This window comes from Haliotis asinina, chromosome 1 (assembly GCF_037392515.1).
Source record: "Haliotis asinina isolate JCU_RB_2024 chromosome 1, JCU_Hal_asi_v2, whole genome shotgun sequence".
NCBI lineage: Eukaryota > Metazoa > Mollusca > Gastropoda > Lepetellida > Haliotidae > Haliotis > Haliotis asinina.
The window spans coordinates 18,543,252-18,563,904 of NC_090280.1; the positions used below are offsets into that span (position 1 = coordinate 18,543,252).

General features: G+C 39.3%; 1 protein-coding gene across 1 annotated transcript; it reads left to right on the forward strand.

Moving 5' to 3' along the window:
- The first annotated feature begins 13,610 nt into the window (after nucleotides 1-13,610).
- Nucleotides 13,611-20,021, forward strand: LOC137260333 (uncharacterized). The gene is made up of 4 exons (XM_067798041.1): nucleotides 13,611-13,993; nucleotides 14,666-14,728; nucleotides 18,484-18,684; nucleotides 18,808-20,021. Exons 1-4 carry the CDS (start codon nucleotides 13,789-13,791, stop codon nucleotides 19,095-19,097), a joined length of 759 nt encoding a protein of 252 aa, XP_067654142.1. The 5' UTR covers nucleotides 13,611-13,788; the 3' UTR covers nucleotides 19,098-20,021.
- The last annotated feature ends 632 nt before the right edge of the window (nucleotides 20,022-20,653 follow it).

Sequence of the window (20,653 nt, forward strand, 5' to 3'; positions counted from 1 at the left end):
TCAGTTATGATATCATTCAGACTGCACTCAAACCCAATAATATTTATGCCGGTAATATCTAAGGAATATACTTTTATACTGCGTTTTATGTGCATAAGTGACTGGCCGTTTGTGACGGGTACCACTAGGACACACTCACTCAGCAGGACACCTTTCTCCTTTGTGTAAATGCATGTATTGAAAATGGTATCGACTGATAGCAGTTATTTCAAAAGATGAAAGCATATTAGTCAAAATGGAGAGTCAGTATGTGTAAAGTGATCAGTTTCGTTGCAGAGAAGATGTTAAATGCCACCCAAAACAAAGAGGTTCGTCTGAGTCACATGAAGACGGTACTAGGTAATGCATTGCTAAATCAGATAACACAGTCTTACCTACATAGTGCATCATAACAGGTATCATACAAACTTCAATCCCGCGGGGTGGAGATGAAGGAATTTGAGGCCTTCATGGGCAGAGTTTGTTAAACGCAAGTACATTACTAATATTAACCCGCTAATTCCATATTTATACCACCATATAGCTTGAGTATACCATTTTTCTGTGTTTAGGTAATTAATTGTGATGGTGCCACCATTTGAGCAGGACATTCTTTTTGGTAAAACTGATACATCATAGTGTTACCACATTTGATGGTGATTTGTAAGGACTTGAAAATGAATAGTCTGAATAGAAGCATCGTATCCACATTAAAACTGTTTTTAAGATAGGGTTTTCATTTTCTTAGTGAATCTTATTTGTATGAGTCCAAAGATAGCAAATATTTCCAAAGATGAAAGCAGATTTGTCAAAATCGAAAGTCAGTGTATGTAAAGTGATCAGTTTCGTTGCAGAGGCAGAGGCAATTCACAAACCCATCAAGAAAGGTGACCACCAAGTGACCACAAACATAACCTCAGTCTAAATCAAACAACAAACGGATGACCTGAACCATGACTACTGTCTTTTTAGCCAGAGCTTTTCAGTTTATTGAAAGTAAAGTACATCAGTTTGATTTAAATCAGTTCTTTTTCTCATGAGAACCACCCGTGACCACGATCCATATTAATTCATGGAAAACATCATTTAAAAAACTGCAACTCAGAAATCTTAGACGGTCTTGAGTGTGACTCTAATGACATTGTGTGACATTGACGGCAAAGTCTTTGATGGCGCCGCCGTTGTTCATAGAGGTGATTCCAAAAAGCGTTGTGATTTCTGTGACTTCTTCTTCCAATCGACGAAGAGACAACTGCAGGACTGCCGTCGTGGCGACGTTGTTTGGAACAACTACAACGACGGTAGCCTGAAAGAAAAACGAAAACAACGCAGTAGAAGAGTATCTATGTCTATGATCTTTGCTCCTTTTCTAAAAGAATCCAAGGACAAAAAAGAACACTTTGCATTCTTAACAGATGATGTGGCTAGCAGATCCAACCAGGAAAGGTAGTGTTAATAACAGCTTTGGAGTCAGTGGGGACAGTAGGGAGTGAAGAGTGAGTGAGTGAGTTAATATTTAAGGTCACAGGGAGTGAAGAGAATATGCAAATTGGTTGAACTAAAGTCTACTGTTGAGGGTGCCATTTGGACAAGGGAAACACTTCAGATATTGTCATATCAACACGCACGCACGCACGCACGCACGCACGCACATACATACATTCATATGAATCAACTGAATGCAAGTAACATATGAGGTGCTGTTAATCTCAGCTGACCTGCACCCTCTAGCAAATATAACCCATTCCAGACACCTTACTGTCGATTCTTATACTGTTAGTGACATGAAGCATGAAAGATTTCTGTTTTATGTAAACGAAAATATCATACAAGAATCTTTTGAGAAAAAATTGTTTTATAGTGCCTTTGGAATACGCATTTCACGCAGTAAATCTTTTTTTACTTTGTATTGGCGGCTCTGTTCTCGAGGTGCCTCATTGATCCTGCCCATTGTATCAATCTCAAAAATCCTCGATTCCTCGTTGTCCAAAGCAACCCACATGCCTTTGAATATATTTACCCTTGAAAACTGTCGCCTTCAAACATGGACGTTGGCGGACAGATAAGCGTACATCCAAATCTCGGCAGCCATTCCGTATGCACCTATTATAGAGTTCAGGAGAATCCCAGCTGAAGTCACGCTACACTACGACCATGTAAATCACTCTACGACTCTGTGACGTAGAAATTACCTATAGCTTCCACCGGACGCAAAGCAAACAAGGGGCAGGTAACTCACAAGCCCACTTTCAACGGTTGAGAATGTATTGCCAATGCTTAAGTGAGTGAGTGAGTGAGTGAGTGAGTTAATATTTAACGTCACATCGGCAATATCTCAGCCATATCGTGACAAGGACACTTAAATGAACACTTAAAAGAAATATATGCACATTCTAAAAATCTGTCAACGAAGGACAGTAAAACAACTAGAATATCACAAGTTTAATTAAAACCCGCATGAAAAGTTAAACCCAATATCACTATTTAGACAATACAACATAAAATCAGGCCATGGATCGACAACAACAGATCACCACACTAGGGACCATGAGGACTTACAGTACCTTTGCTACCTGCATGGACTCTAGTTGGATTTACATCATCCCTTCAGCTGCTGGCGAGTGTACAAAATGCTAGACAAAATTAAAACAACAAGAATACTACGATTAAAATCCTGGTAGATTTAAATTTACATCGAATGTTTTGGGACTTACGGACCCTCTCAGGAGGACAATAATTTTACAATACTTCAACTCCCTTTGAGGGTACAGCCACTAACAATTCTAATTACTAATATAAACTACCAATCATTAAAATACATCTATTTACAGCATATACGTACTATTCATAATTCAATCAAGAAATCAATTTCCTTCAAAAAAATCGATGATTAAATGAGAATTAAAAAGATCCTTGACAGTTTTGATATTGAAATATTTATCCCTTGTGATGGAGAATTCAACACAGTCGAGCAGGATATGCTTGACTCTCTCATCACAAGGGATACAAAACGGAGGATCCTCACCTTTCAATAAGTATGCATGAGTATATCGTGTATGGCCAATACGACATCGTCTTAAAATAACCTCTTCAAATCTGGACTGACAGCCCAAGTAGGTGTAACCAATATACGGTTTTATTTCATGTAATATATTTATACCTACCTGGGTGCCAAATGCTTAAGATCTGAGTTCAAATTCCTAACGTTGGTGACCCATCCTAACGTTGGTGACCCATCCTCTAGAAGGCACAGACATAGTTTTCTACAGTTCTACAGGTCTTCATGCCATTGCTTTCTACAAATGCAAGAAGGGATTCCTTAGTTAACTACCGGACAAAAGTTATCACCAACTTTAATTGGCTCAATAGTAAACACAGTAGCGTATATGAGATTTCTGACAACTGATGTATTGACAGAAATCATTTTCTGATAATTCGAATGAAAATTCATTGTCATGTCACTTTGCAATATCCCGCAATACACGAAGAAAGAGTCAAGGGGTCCAAATTAAAAACTACACAAATCACAGTTCTTTCAAAAAGTTCATAAAGAGTCATTTTATGGCACAGAAGTCAGGAAACACTTCATCAAAAAATGGGTGTCAATGCACACCAACACACGCCTCCTCATTGTTGATAACCACAACAGGTCTCAACACTTCATCCCTGTATCGCTGACCAAATCAAATCAAATTTCCACGGATGATAACCAATTGTGTTGTCACTTGGCCACAGATGCCACTCCATACCATGACGTCGCCACCTCCAAATGGTTGAACTTCTCTCACGCAGTTCGGTGTCAGTCGCTCGCCCCTTTGTCGAAAAACCCTAACCCTGCCATCATTCCTGAAGAGACAGAGCCGATTTTCATCTGTAAAGAGCACCCTTTCCCAGTCGCGTCGCTGCCATCGACGCACAGTTCGCGCCCATCGCAGTCTGCGTTCACGGTGTTGACGGGTCAAGGCCATTCCACGGTAGGGTCGGTAGGCTCGTATCCCGGTCAACAGAAGACGAGCGTTTGTGAGAAACGAACAGTGTGTCAACGGGAAGGGTGCAACCTAGTTTAATGTCAAAATGGAAACTTCTTGAGCTTTTGTTGAAATTGTAAGTAAAGTATATCCTCCTCGATTTCATCTGCTCCGTCTCGTCCAAAAGTCACGATTGCAAAATGAACCCGTTACTAAGTCTGATTTAATATTTACATTGTGATAATAACAATTACTTCCTCTTCTTCTTTTTCTTTTTCTTCTTCTGCTGTTGCTACTACTACGTGGGACTTGATATCATAACTCACTCACTCACTACTACTACTACTACTACTACTACTACTACTACTACTACTACGACTACGACTACGACTACGACTACTACGTCATGTTTCCTCGACAGTATCTGACTGTTGGGCGGCACATGCTGGAATAGCGCTATATACCGGACACGATCAACAACGGTAACCGGCAAGGTCTGTCAGCGATGGGATTCTCAGATGCCACAAATCCACGAATATGTAGACGACGATCAGTTCACCATCCACAAACTGTAAAGGATCTGCTAACTACTGCCGTGACCCGTCTCGTGACGGGTTTTTATCGTGTTACACAACGGATCCACACATACGCTGGGACACGTGTGATGTCCCTAAGTGTGAGATCCATAACCACTGCCTTACAAATACAAAACTGGGTTGGGAGGAATTCTGATTTATCAACATTAAAATCTGTCAGTGTGAAACAAATGATGGTTATTCTCTTCTTTTTAAAGGTTTTTGCATTGTATCTGTTATTTGGGCCAAGGGTGGTAAGTGTCGACCTTCATACCTCTGACAGCAATGCTCAATCTAAATCCCTGTGTCTTGAGAAATCTCCAGTTTCAGTCGCATTTTATTAAATGCTTACGCTGGCTTGACGTCGTGGCAGTTCATGCTTACGACGGGAAGTTTCAGATTAATGTTTCGTTATAGTTCTTGGTGCAATACAATGTTATGGTTTTAAACAGACTAAGCTGAGAAACAATCTTCAACAGTATCACACACAACAGAAGATGGAATCAGATCCAAATTTTAAAATCATTTTGCCGTACAATTTAGATCTAGACATAATATACTCACAGGCACAGGTTATGGTAATTGACTTGGAACTAGCCACGAGAATTAATAACTGATATATTAATGATGAGATAGTTTTCAAGAAAATCATTGCAGGATTGCAAAAGGCACCTTTTAAGCTTTTTCTGGCTTTTGAGATCAAAGTGAGATGTAACTATTAACTACTTCTATTATTTTCAATGTACCTCACTTACAAGCGAGGTACATTTCATTGTACCCTGCTGCCAATGGCAACTCATTCGGTACTTCGTGGTAGAACTTCTTTATGTCGAACGACATTGAATCACGCATAATGCATGGAAATGATCGAGGTTTTGCAAATGCAAACCTATGGAAAGGAGATAACTCTAAATCTTTTTTTGTGAAGTCTGATGTAGCGATGACTATTAAATCGCACTCCAATAATTAAATGTTGACATAACGTTCAAATGTAGTCCTTGTGAATATTAAGAAGGTGCATTACACCGCGGCAACTTTACTTAACAAATACCTGGCTGAAAAAAAACCACGTTGGCTGAAATGTACGATCCGATACCCTTGCTTCAAACAGTTCAAAATTAACACTGAGGTGTTCGGGAAGATCAATACGTTGTTCACTGGTCACGAGTGGGGCAAGGGCTGTTTATGTTCCCTAATATTTAATCATTGGCCATATCGCTGACCAATCGACATGCTAAATCCCGACTGTGTCAACTCGAGCTGTTACGACAGCTTGTGTATTGTAATCATAAATCACCATGAAACAACGTGAACAAAAATGCTTAAAATACCTGTAAGTGGTTAAAATCTAATAATTTTGGATATTACTTCTGTCAGTATCTAAGAATTATGAATAATTATTATCTGTTTCGCAACAAACATTGTCAAAGATGTTTTGATAATCCCCCATTTTTCTCTATTACATTTGCAAACGTTGCTTAGCGGTAACATAGCTATCTAGAACACCTTCTGCGCGGTGTTTGTATTTGGCTTGACTTCTTATAATTGAACAACAGTAATAGACAAGTGTGCATATGTAGTGGCGTTAGGATGGGTTACTTCTCGTGGGCAAGAAGCACAAAGCGACTGGGATGTGAGGTAATGGACGTTTATTATAATGTAAGACTAATCAAGCCAGGTTGGTATCACTTGAGCCGTCGGTATCACTTGAGCTGTTCCATACATAAAACTATACGTCTACGTCTACGTGATCATATCAACATGAAATAGTCCAGATCACCACGATCTTGATTCTCAAGAATATCACAACGTGTGATGACCGCCACATAAGATACTGACGAAGAGATTGGATGAAATTTACCTTTAAATACTTGGATACCTTATACGCTTGGGTGGACAGAGACCAAAAGAAGCAACACACAAGCCTTAGCAAGGGACACGCTTTAAAGGGAAGCAGTGCAAATGATGAGTATGGTTAAAATAGAATTAAGAGCATTGCTACACTAGATGGGTGTTAAGAGGGTTAAGGATACGATGTAAAATGTAGAATGTAAAATAATTGATAAAGTGGTTAGATCTAGATTTTTTAATTAAATTGTGTATCTCATCAAAATGTGACACGCAACTTTTAAAGATTGATATGTTTATTATATATACAACTACATGCAACACGAAGCTGACGCTGCCATATATATTTTCAGATATGACTTAATAACGAGACGTCCTCCTGAGAGGGTATGTAAGCCCCCAAACTCCCTAAGTAAATTTCAAGCTTACCAGGATTTTATGCGTAGGATTTTTGTGATTTTATTCATGGCTAAATTTGACACCAATCGCTGGCGGGCGGGGAATGATGTAAATCCAGCTAGGGTCCATGTAGGTGGCAAAGGTACTGTAAGTCCCCATGGTCCTTAGTATGCTGATCAACCTTCAGTTGCTAGTGATCTATAGCCCGTTCTTAGATTGTGCTGTTGTATTGAGGTATATTTTTTATGATAGCGTTCTAGTTTTATATTATGAGCTGTGATATTCTAGTAGTTGTACTGTCCTTTAATGACAGGTTTTTATCTAATACATTTAACGGGGTAAATATTGATATAAACTGTTCTCGTCACGATATGGCTGCAATATTGCCGATGTGACGTTAAATTTTAACTCACTCACTCACTCACTCACTAATAACGAGACTCCCCAAATCACCTTTGTAACAACGCCACGTGGCGTGTTACGTGAATGAGAACATAATACATGCACATCAGAGCTTCAACAGGTAAACAAACTGTAACCGTTGATGTACGGATGGGCATTTCTGTTATAATTATTCACCATCACAGTGTTTAGAGATTGCTTAAACGATTGATTTCTTTTAATGGAACTATAGACGTTTTGACGTGTAGTAATGACAGCTGTTATGGATAATAACATCTTATGTTTACTGCAATATTTTGATGCAGATTCACGTATATTGTCGAGGAATGATACAAGAAGGTACATGAATCTGCATTGAAACGCGGCACTCAAGAAAGTTGTCCAGATAACTTTTCATTTTTGCTCAAATTGTGACTTTCAGATCAAGACCTGCGACCTTTAACTGTGCTCTATTTGTGTTGAGGTGTTAGCCAAAGTCAATACAAGTGATAAATAAATAGAACACTATGGAGTGAGTGCGTGAGTTAATATTTAACGTCACATCGGCAATATTGCAGCCATATCGTGACGAGAACGATTAATTATAAAAATACAAATGAATTACGAGCACGGACATTGCAAAACCCTGTCAGCGAAGGACAGTAAAACTGACTAGAATATCACAGAATAGAATATAAAACTAGTGAATAGACCTAAAACAATATATCAAAGAGGACAGTACAATATAAAAATGAGCTATAGGTTGCCAACAACTGAAGGTAGATCACCATACTAAGGACCATGAGGACTTACAGTACATTTGCTTCCTGCATGGACCCTAGCTGGATTTACATCATCCCTTCAGCTGTTAGCAATTTAGACAAATCTAGCCATAAAGTAAAAACACACTTATTCTACGATTAAAAGGCTGGAAAACTTAAATTTACTTCAAATGTTTCTGGACTTACGTACCCTCTCAGGAGGACAATTGTTTTACGGTACTTCAACCCCCTTTGAGGGTACAGCCACTAACGATTTGAGTTACAAATTTAATCTTCCAATTTTAAAATATTTATCTATTTACAGTTCACTTAACAAATTTAATTCCTTTAAAAATGCAATAATTAAATGAGGACTAACACTGTTAAAAAGATCCTAGTTTGTGAATTAAAATACTGACCCCTTGTGATGGAATACTCAACACAGTCAAGCAAGATATGCTTGACTGTGATTCTTTCATCACAAGGGATGCAGAACGGAGGATCCTCACCTTTCAAAAGGTATTCATGTGTATATCTGGTGTGGCCAATACGACATCGCCGCATAATGACCTCTTCAAATCTGGACTGACAACCCAAGTAGGTGTAACCAATGTAGGGTTTTATTTCATGTAATTTATTTATACCCACTTGGGTGTCCCACTTCTTTTGCATCAGATCACGTATATAAGATCTAATAGTAGGTTTAAAATCTGAGTACGGAATACGAAGTGGTGTCACAGACTTGTTGAGTGCTGCCTTGGCAGTAAGATCGGCCATCACATTCCCAGAAATGCCTACATGGCTGGGTAACCAACAGAAGACGATGTCGTATTGGCCAGTGGCAAGATTATTATACAGTTCAATAATTTCAATTAAAAGTGGATGTTTACAAGAAACATTTTTAATAGCCTGAAGGCAAGAAAGAGAGTCGGAATATATTATATACTGTTTACGTTTCGGGTGTCTTTCAATATATTTAAGAGCTGTTAATATGGCGTTAGCTTCTGCGGTAAAAATAGAGCTGCAATCTGGTAATCTAGAAGATATTGTTCTGGATCCAATGACAGTGGCACAAGCAACTGCGCCACCGTCCTTGCACCCATCTGTAAATAAGGATTTGTAATTGTTATATGTATGTTTCAATTGATTATATTCTTGTTTATATTGTAATTCATTCGTTTCAGATTTTTTAAATGATGTTAAAGTTAGGTCAACCTGTGGCCTAACCAACTGCCAAGGGGGAGAGGAAAGAAGACGGAAAGGAGCTACGTTGTCCAGCTCAATACCACCAGCAGCAATAAACGGCTTTATTCTGAGCCCAAGAGGTGGAATAAGTGAAGACTTTTTGTTAAACAAATCCTCATAAGGGGGATCGACGCACTAAGTGATCGACAGTACTTCTGTTTTTACGGAAACCACATTGTATATCTGTTATAAGGTTATTAGTTTCCAAGTACCAAACAAGTCGATTATTTATCATGCGTTCCATGGTTTTGCAAACACAGCTAGTTAAAGAAATAGGTCGATAATTAGAAGGATCGGTAAGATCACGTCCAGGTTTAGCAATTGGAACAATTGTAGCATCACGCCATGAAGAAGGAAATTCCCCGGATGTCCAAATACTATCAAAGATATTTAAAAGTGTCTCTAAACACGATTCTGGTAAGTGCTTCAGGAGCTGATAATGTACGTTAGCACTTGTAGCAGTATCGTGAGCTTGGTAAAGAGCTTATGAAGCTCGTAAATAGAAAACAATTCATTATAGTCTTCCCCGTTATCCGTGTCGAAATTAAGAGGTTTCTTTTCTTGTTGCAGTTGATATTTTTGAAATTGGGGTTCATAGTTAGAGGAGGAAGAGTGTTTAGCTAAAGTTTCGCCTAATTTATTGGCAATATCTGAAGTATCTGTTAATATTTCATTTCCATTTTTAAGGTGGTGGATGCCAGGTTTAGAGCCTTTACCTTTGATTTTTTGTACCATATTCCACACCTTGGACATGGGCGTGCGTGAATTGATTTTTGACACATAATTCTGCCAAGATTGACGTTTACTTTGTTTAAAAGTACGCCGAGCTTTCGCATTTAAGATCTTAAATTTATTGAGATTATGGACCATGGGATGGCGTCGGAAATAGTGTTCAGCCTTTTTCCGTGCCTTTCGTGCCTGTTTGCAGTTGTTATCAAACCATGGTTTTCGTATGTGAGGAACAGCAGAGGACTTAGGTATACATACATCAGCAATTATATTTAGTTCATCCGAAAAACATTTGATGGGATCAGGAATGCCAATGAAAAGTTCGGGTTTCAATTTATAAGTGCAAAGAGTTTCATATAAATGCCAGTCAGCTTTTTGGAAATTCCATTGTGATGACGGAGGGACATCAGTTGGGGACACAGGTTGCAATATAGTTGGGAAGTGGTCACTTCCACAGAGGTCACCGTGGACTGACCATGTGAATTCATTCAACAAAGTTGAATCTGTGAGAGACAGGTCTAAACAGGAATGTGTACCTGTACCAGGATGTAGGTAAGTTTCTGATTCATCATTAAAGATGCACAAGTCATTATCAGATATGAATTCTTCAATCACTTTTCCTTTTTGATTAATATTTGAACTACCCCATAACGGATTATGTCCATTTAGGTCACCCATTATGATAAACGGTTTAGGAAGCTGGTCGTATAACTGTTGAAGTTCAAGTTTCTGAATATTTGAAGAGGGAGGAAGGTATTGAGAACAAAGTGTGAAGGCAATGTAAGACGAACTGCTACAGCTTGCAGGTTTGTTGTCAGGGGAATAGGACTGTGAAGAACACCCTGTCGTACCAGAATTGAAGCTCCACCAGTAGCTCTATCACCTGGTGGGGAAAATGAATGAAAAGAATTATAACGTCTTAGATCACATCTATCTGTATGTTTTAGGTATGTCTCCTGTAAACAAATAGCTGATGGACTTAGACCTGCTGTTAATAATTGCAGTTCATGGAAATTATGTTTAAGGCCTCTGCAGTTCCATTGAAGAAGATTGGAATGGCTCATGGTGGTTCTATCGGTGAACGCTCACGTGACCGCGAGGAGTAGTTACTAGAACTACTACTCCGTTCTGAAGAAGGAGCAAAATCCATCTCAAGAGGGTCAAAAAAGTTGTGTAGATCTACTGATGATGATTCATTAGGACTAGGAATCTTGGTTTTAATTTTCTTGAGTTGTTTTTTCTTTTGTTTGGACAGTTCAACCGATAATTTTGTTGAAGCTTTTGTTTCAGGAACAGGTGTAGAGTGAGATGCACATTCTTCACAGTCTGAAACACTCGTCTGGCTGATAGATGATTGAATTGAAAGCTTTGGGTTTTCCGATTTGGCCCAAGTCAGATCAGTCTGACATGCAATCGAGTTAGTGGAGATAGAGCGGGACACGGCTGCTGCATATGTTTGCTTTGAGTGAGGTAATCGGCCAGCAACTACCTTTTTCGCTTCTTGAAATGAAATGTTGTTTTGACATTTAACTGTCAACACATCCTTTTCATATATCCAGGAAGGGCAAATTTTGGATGATGCGTCATGTTGACCCTTACAGTTTACACAGTGGAGGTCTGCTGTACAACCAGAGCTGTCATGACTCCCTCCACAACGATAACACACAGCCGGACGATTGCATGATTTGGAACCATGTCCAAATTTCTGACAGTTGTAACACCGGAGTGGATTTGGGATATACACCTCCACCCCGATGTTAAAATAGCCTGCTTTTATGGATCTATGGACAGATGACAAAGAAAATGTAAGCAGATAGGTATTTGTTGGGACAGTTACTTCTCCATCTCTTCTCGAAAATCGTTTAACTGATGTGACGTGCTGTCCTTTAAGTTCTGTTAGTATTTCATCCTCTGTCATTTCTGCTAAGCAACGTGCTCTATCACGAATGATCCCCCGACTGGAATTTAACGTTCTATGCACAGAGACAGTAACTTCAGTGTTTGCAAAAAGTGAACATTTCAAAAGATTGGTTGCTTGCTGCTGTCGTGCGCACTCCACTAAAAGAGCACCACTCCGGAGGCGTGAAACATTTGATACCTCGCCACAAATACCTTCAATTGCTTTGGATATTGCAAAAGGGTTTATTTTCAAGGGGAGTCCACTTTTAGATTCTACAACAAGAAATCTTGCCCAAGAATTTGAAGTCTGTGGAAGAGAAATATCATCATCAGAAGACAATATCGCAGCCTCCAAACGTCTCTTTTTCTCATTTCGGTTAGAACCAGAATAATTGTGAGCCATGATTATGTGAAAGAGATTCGGCAGCCCTGCTCCCCACCCACCATGGAGTGTCAACAAGGACAGTGTCTAACCGCATCGGATTTCCAGCATGCAAACACCAGGGATACAGGAATGCTATACTCCAGCGAATATGACATGAATAGCTATACCTGTTTACTAAGTTTATCGTCCATAACAATAACTTAGAAACGTATAGAACACAGTGGTCAACATCACCAGATTGGCCCATGAGCCACCGCCTTCTGGCACAGGACTCTAGGCAATTTAACATCAGGAATAATTGTAATTTCAAAAAGCCAAGACCAAAAATATATTAAAATTGTGCAATACTACTCACTATGCACAGGGCCTGGCATGACCAGCCGATTGGTAGAACCGGGCCCATTCTACCACCCGTCTAGGTGAAGTCAGGGCCAAAGTGGTGTGTTGAGCAACAGGAACACGGTTCCAGGAACCTATTGCCCTCAACCACCAGGATCCCCTCCTCCACCGACACAGGGCCGCAACCCACGGCAAACGGGTTGGTGGACCAATAAGCCCCCGGGTCCACAACGGGGGTGTTGGCGAGCTCTTGGCGTTACCCAGCACCCACCACGAGGAGGTGGCTCGCCACTGGTGCCAACACTATGGATATACAAGTGGTAGAGAAGTGGTGGGCAAGTATGCGAACCATGGGGATGATTTGCATTTTATCAATCTTGTAAAATCTGGTCCAGACAATTTAGTGATGAACAGCAAGAGCATCGATCCAGGAAACTGGGTTACGGCGACAAGTGTCAACCATGACAGCTAGCCTGACCACTCGATCCCTTTAGCCGCCTCTTCCGACAAGCAAGGCTTGCTTAAATCACGGTTGCGTGAATCTATTTATTTCACTGAAAACGTAAACTGGTAAGCAAAGAAACTCCACCCTAGGTCAGATTACAAATGATGACATATATCTCATGTCATGAGTTGCTTTAAAATTGAAATTGTAATGCTTCAGACGTGTAAAAGAAAAGTACAATTAACACTAAAGTATATGTGTTTTTAGACAAGGGATTGGATAATGAAGGGTTTGTAGTAAATGCAACAAAAATGTCACGCTTTTACATCTGTGTCTGTTTCACACGTTGCAACATGTAGTAAAACAGGTCGGTGTTCAGTATGCACATATTTAGTCCTCCTCTTTACTAGACACACAGATGTACAGACATGTTATGATAAATTTTAGCAATGGCCAGAACATACTTCAGCGTTGCCCTCTAGATTGGAACCATCGACCTTAAACTGTGAAATTGTGTTGAAATGTCAACGACGGTACAAGTGTTCGATAGGTACTATACAGTGGACAGACAAGTGCCAGACAAGTGATAGACAAGTGGCAGACCAGTGTCATGAGGAGAAGGATACCAAAGACGGCCACGATGATAGCCTACTTCAGTCACACTGAAAGTTCACTTGATGTGGTACTGTTTGGCAGTTCATTGTACAAGCACTGGGCGTGTAATGCAGCGTGTTAACAAGAGTTACCATCAAGCATACTCGAGCAGAGTATTTTGATTGACAGTCCAGTTATAGATATATAACCACGCTTCACGCCCAAGCGCACAATCACTCGGATGACAGACGGTCTGTGCAGTAAAGGCCCTTTCAACATGGTGTTCCGACTTTGCCTGTTTGTAGTCATAATGTTTGCTTGTGGATATGCCAGCAAATCCAGTGACTACTGTCGGGTTCTGGTCAACTACGACACATTTAAGACATCCGTGGACCAATTTCTCGGTTCCTGGGATGAAACCTGTGAGAACACGGACATACGCAGTGGTGAGTATGAAACTGTTGTTACTTTGTCATCCAGTTAGCAATTTAATTCACGTTGTGAGTGAGTTTTTGTATAAAGTTTATACATTTTAGGCTAAATAAAAAAAATTGAAATGGTTCTCGAGCATCGGCGCATGACATTTTGTTTCGGGCGTAACAATCTCTGATCGTAATTAAACACATAATTTTGACTTGGCCGCGTCCCGATCATCCATTTCTCCACTATAAGAATAAGTGTCTGTAAGAACGAATGTGATCGAATCTACAAATAATTAGCATGTGCTTCCCAGGATGTGTATCTGCGAGAAAAATAAAATATGTTAATCCCTCGTCCCCTTTTTTTTCTATCAAAGTTTTAAATAAGTCTTACCGTCACTTTTGAAAAAAATGTGCGCGAGAAACTTTAATATTTTTATGCAGCCTTATCATGTCAGGTTCTCTATATACCTAATATGGTATCTGAAAAGTCGTGTTCATCTTTAATTCGTGAGATCCGAGAATTATTATACATTGAAATTATTTTCTTAGTGACCTTAAGTTCATATACAATATATATGTCCGTGAGCTTGTGAGCATCTATTTTTGATAACTGCTTAGTTGTTGACTCCGTATCCTGAATCAGTAGGAGTTGTCAGGAGTTTTCTTGGTATTTTGCATAGTAAATTGTATTTTCAGAAAGCAAAGCAACCTGCCTGACAACTTTGGACAAGCGTATTAATGACCTCGTGAAGAAAGTCGGTACGTAACCTTTTCTCAGATAACATTATGATGTTCGGTCCTACTGGTGTAAGGTTGTCACAGTGGTCTAGCTCATAGAGAAGAAGCCTTTTTTTCAGACCGTTAGTCTTGAACTCAACTTGGGAAGGTGGTGAGGTTTTCGTTATGTTCTCGAAGTAAAAAGTACTTGCAATTGTTCTTGCAAGTGCACAAAGGGGTAGAACATAATCCTCCTGAACTACGTCTTGGCGGCATACGTCTTCCAAATTGCGTGATGTCACTGATAGCATTACATCCGAACGTTCTAATGCTATATTGTGACTTGCACCATATCATATTTTGTAGTGACCCGACCCGTGTAGGTCCGGGTAGAATAAGCCTTCAGCACCCCATTCTTGCCATAAAAGTGATTATGCTTGTCGACTAACGGGTCGGTGGTCAGGCTCGCTGACTTGGTTGACACATGTCATCGGTTCCCAACTGCACAGATCGATGTTCATGATCGTGATTACTGGTCCAGACTCGAATATTTACAGACCGTCGCCATATAGCTCGAATATTGCTGAGTGTGCCGCAAAACTAAACTCACTCACTCACCGGTAGTGGCCCAGATTGACTTGCAAATCCACAAATCATATCTACTTTTAGCAGATATTTTCAAAGATGAAAGACTGCTTGTTTCAGTTGCCTATAAAAAATCGAGGGTCGATACATCGCCTCGGTCCCATGGACACGGCACTGGGTAATGCATCTCTGAATCAAATAATACAGACTAACTAACATAGCTCTTGCTTACTAACATCTTCAATCACGAGGGTTGGGGGATGAGGGAATTTTGAGGCTTACGTCAACAGTGTTTGGTAAACGTACACACAATACTACATGTAATATGAACTGATATACAAAAATCCGTGCAAATGTATAAAAAAAATTCTGTTACAGTCCAAGGTACACACACCCACACAACGATCTAATAAGTTTGTCCCTATCTGAAGAACACATACACACCTGCACACACGCGCGCGCACGCACACACACACACACACACGTTGTTATCGAAGGCTGTTGAATTGAGGTAAAACAACCAGACAGACAGACAATTCCGTATTAGACTACAGGCGCAATATGCATTAATATTTTACATGAACTTACGTTTGTATTTTCTCAACAATATATAATAATAGGTGTAAATTATTTATAACATCTACGTTTGTTAAAGACAAAACTGTTTGAGATAAAGCGTGTTTCAAATATTTATCAAGACATTTATTCCCTTTATCTAGGTAACCTTTACAATAAAGTAAAAACTGGAATTTTTTTCATTTAAATTAAGATTAATGGGGTTTGTTTTGGCTAAAGGGACACAATCTTGAATCATAACGGGTATTCATCTCCCGGCGTCTGAACTTTTGCTAATTCTAAAATTACTACATCTACATTTTGTCAAACAATTTCTTAAATATAGGGCAATATGTAAACTGAGATACTTTTCAACATTTAGAAGGGACGTGAAGAGTGTATGATTAAAACACCCCAGGATGACTTTATGACTGAAAATCAGAATGTTAAACGTTTCATAGATTTAGGTGAACTGTATAGTATTGATGAATTTTCAAAACCCAGAAAGTCGCAAGATGAAAAAGTAAGTAAGTATGGTCTATTGTTGTTAAGATTATGTAAACAGCTAGATGTGCATATTGTGAATGGTAGAACTCCTGGAGATTTGTGTGGCTCATTTACGTATGTTGGACCATCCGGAACAAGTTTGGTTGATTACTTTTGGTGTCAACTGGGTGTTTTGGTAAGGTAATAAACTCGTTTGTACATAGCAGAACAGATTCGGATCACTTACCCGTTTCTTGTCAGATCTCTTTTGATATTCACCATGCTGCTAGTTGTGAGACAGGTTTGCAGGGTACGTGTGACCAGTACATCTGGTAGAGATGTTTATATGGAAAACTATAGCAAAATATCTCAGAAAACCTAAACATCGTTTTTACGCTGCATTCATAGATTTTCGGAAGGCTTTTTGATTCAGTTGACAGTAACAAACTGCTATATCAGCTTCTCCAACATGGAATTCATGGAAAACTTTACAAAGTCTTAGTAAGCATGTATGAAAATGTTCGTGCTTGTGTTAACGTTGGAAACTCTATTACAGGCATGTTTTCCACATCTAGTGGCGTAAGACAAGGCTGCATGCTGAGTCCCTTATTGTTCATATTTTTTTATAAATCAGCTTGCTTCTGATCTGCAAAATGACGATTGCAATGGTATCTTTGTCAATAATCCTGTTGAAGTTATTAAGCTACTTTTATTTGCAGACGACATTGTGTTAGTTGCAGATTCTGTGGTTGACTTGCAGAGGAAGTTGAATGTTTTAGAATTACTTTGTAGTAAATGGGGATTAGTGGTTAATATGGAAAAGTCAAACATTATTGTATTTCGTAACGGTGGAATGATTAGAAATGTTGAAAAGTGGTATTATAATGGCATCCAAATGAAAACTGTCACGTATTATAAATATCTAGGTGTAATATTTTCTTCACGACTGTGTTGGTCAACAGCCTGTGAAACTCTTGCAAATCAAGCATCGAAAACCTGTTTTCCTATCTACCAACTCATGAAAAGTTACCCAGATCTTTCTTTGAAGGCTATTCTGTCCATATTTGATACAAAAATCGCACCCATTGCATGTTATGGCAGTGAGACTTGGGGGTTTAACTTTAGGGAAAGTATAGAAAGAGTTCAGAGTAATTTCTTCAAACATTATCTTGGTTTGTCGAAACGATCTTCATCAAATGCAGCTCTTGGCGAGTTAGGACGTTATCATCTATCAGTTAATTACTTCTGCCGGTGTGTTGGTGTAGATTGATCCATATGGACTCCACACGATACCCCCGTGCTTGTTATAATATGCTTAAAGCCCATGATGAAGCTGGCAGTGTAAACGGGACTTCTCATGTCAGAATGTTGTTATTTCAAACTGGCTATTCATATGCTTGGATTTTTCAAGAATGTGGAAATGTATGTCATTTTATGACTTTGTTTAAACAGACAGGTATAGAGTTAAACATTCGGTGTTGGAATGGGGAAATAGAAGCATCTTCATTCTTGAGAACCTACTCTTCTTATAAAACTGTCTTTGAACAAGAAATTATCTAAATGCTGATACTGATAGAGATTTGATTAAAACACTTGCAAAGTTTAGATGCATATGATATTGTTAAGAAATTCAAAACCTGCGTTCTAACAAATGTACTGATCAGAGTGATTTGTTTTGTGAATGCTTCAATCTAAAAGTTATTGAAGATGAGTTTCATTTCGTACTTGTCTGTCCATATTTTAAGGAAAGTCGAAATAATCTCCTACCAAATATTTTTGGCAATATCCAACAAGAGATAAGTTTATTCAATTGATGTGATGTACAAATAAAAACATTATGAAAGGTCTAGCCATTTACCTTAAAAGGAATATGTATAATTGTACTTAATCTCCCACATCAAAATGTACATTTACAGAATTGTATGAATATATGTTCAGTGAATAGTTTGTATTTGCACTCTGGGCCACGCGGCCTCCAATGCTGAAATAAAGTCTCTCTCTGATTAGAATAATTGATTGAGTCATGATGAGTACCAGTCTTGTAAAACTATCATAATGTATTAACTTTTAGCAGCAATCGGCCTCACAATGTGTTCTTATATCGATAATCGTAACAGATTCTCCTTATCAAAAGTTGCCCGTAAATGTCTCCATGTATGCTTACTTTACAGCCAGTCTGACGTCGGAACTGAGTGTAGACTGTGGTTCTCCAACTCCAGTAGAAGGCACGGAAGTCGTCAACAGTTCAGCACGTCTTCTGGCCAGCTACAAATGCAAGACAGGTTTAGTGAACATCCATCCTGGGGAACAGACAACAAGCTTGTGTCAGAAAGACGGGAATTGGACGACGGTCAACATGAAGTGTGTCAACCGTAAGGATGCAATCTATATATTTCGATGTTAAAAATGAAATCTTCTGAATTAGTCATGTAAATTTCGTTTATTTATTCAGTTGGGATGACTCTATTTATTAACTAATTCATGTTTCTTGACAGTATCTGACTGCTCGACGGCAACTGCAGGGAGACAGTTGTACACCGGAACTCGATCAACAACCATCACGGGCAAGGTCTGTCAGCGATGGGATTCTCAGTATCCCCACACCCACACCAAAACTAAAGACGTGAAATTCTGGATCCCAGGATTCGACACTCCCCAAACTGTCACGGGATCTGCCAACTACTGTCGTGATCCAGACCGTGACGGGTTTTTATGGTGTTACACAAAGAATCGAAATTCGCGGTGGGAAAAGTGTAATGTCCCAGAGTGTAACATCCAAGGTTGATGGGGTTACAATACAAAAATCACCCTGCTGATTTCTGTCCTCATCCTCAATACTAATGTAAGCAGTTTTGTCTATACTATCATGCCTAGCCGCTCAGTACCTCAACTTCGGGGTTTCAGCAAAATGGTTTAGATATAAGAGATGTAAATTCAATTTTTTTCCATTCAGAAGTGACAAGCTATCATACAACTGGTATTACAGAACGGATCTAAATATATGCTGGGTAAAATGTAATGTCTCTAAGTGTAATATTCAGGGTTACGGTTCATTTGATCCTCATTCAGTATGCTTTCGTACTAGTACACAGTTGTGTATTTATTATCACACCAGCTCCATACTCCTGCTCTGGGATGTCACCAAAATGGCTTAGATCTGTGACCTGTAAATTCAAGTCTTCTTTTCATATTGAAGGTGATAAACTGTGATGTAAGTGGAAAACTGTTCACAGTAGGGTTTGTACATTCACTTTCTTTCACTGTAGGACAATGTGGGCGTCAAATGTTCAAGTCTGCTTAATTAATGATTTTGGTTTTGGATATGTCTGGTTCAGCCAAGATGTTGGTGATGTAAAGATTATAAGTATATTTAAACAAAAGTTGTTAGATAATTTAAAAAAGTGCTGGCTCTCTACCCTTGGTAATTCCTCCAAATGCAGCTATTATCAGTTTTTAAAATCAGCGTTAAGTGTGGAATGTATCGCTTAACCTTTCCACACATTTAAGAGCTGTTTTAGCTGTTTAGGAGTAGTAGATCTTCTCAAGAATACTAATGTAGACACTGTAAAATGTGTTGCCCTGAATCTAATTCATGTTAAAAACATAATTACAAACGCGCTTGAATGATCGATATAACCCCGACTGAATCTCATTTTGAATGGAATCTGGGTCTATGGCCTTTCACTGGAATAAACTCTGTCTGTCTGTCTGTCTTTAGTTGAGAGTTATGATGTGACACATACTGTAGTGGAGAGTGTTCGTCAGTCTTTGTAAGATAATCACGGATGAATGAACACAATATGGTATCTTTTCCAACATTATGGTGTTCCCAACTGACATATATTCTGGTATTACGTCAAAGTTCAAAAAGTTCAATTTTCGTTCCCCATGCTGATAAAATTTGTTGGATGACAGAGATGTGCCCAGAGAGCTGAATATTGACTGCTCCATCCACGAGCATGTCAACCTATCGCTGAATCCGTGAGCTCTGGTCGTCCCAGAGATTGGAGTGAGTGAGTGTGGTTTTACGCCGCACTCAACTATACTCCAGCTATATGGCGGCGGTCTGTAGAGAATCGAGTCTGGACCAGACAATCCAGTCATCAACAACATGAGCATCGATCTGCGTAATTGGGAACCGATGACATGGGTCAACCAAGTCAGCGAGCATAACCACCCGACCCCGTTATTCGCCTCTTACGGCAAGCATAGTCGCCTTTTATAGCAAGCATGGATTGCTGAAGGCCTGTTATACCCCGGGACTTTCACGGGTTTCCAGAGATTGGAAGGTCGATGCTTCCATCACATAATTTCCAACATAAGGCTGACGGGTGGATATCA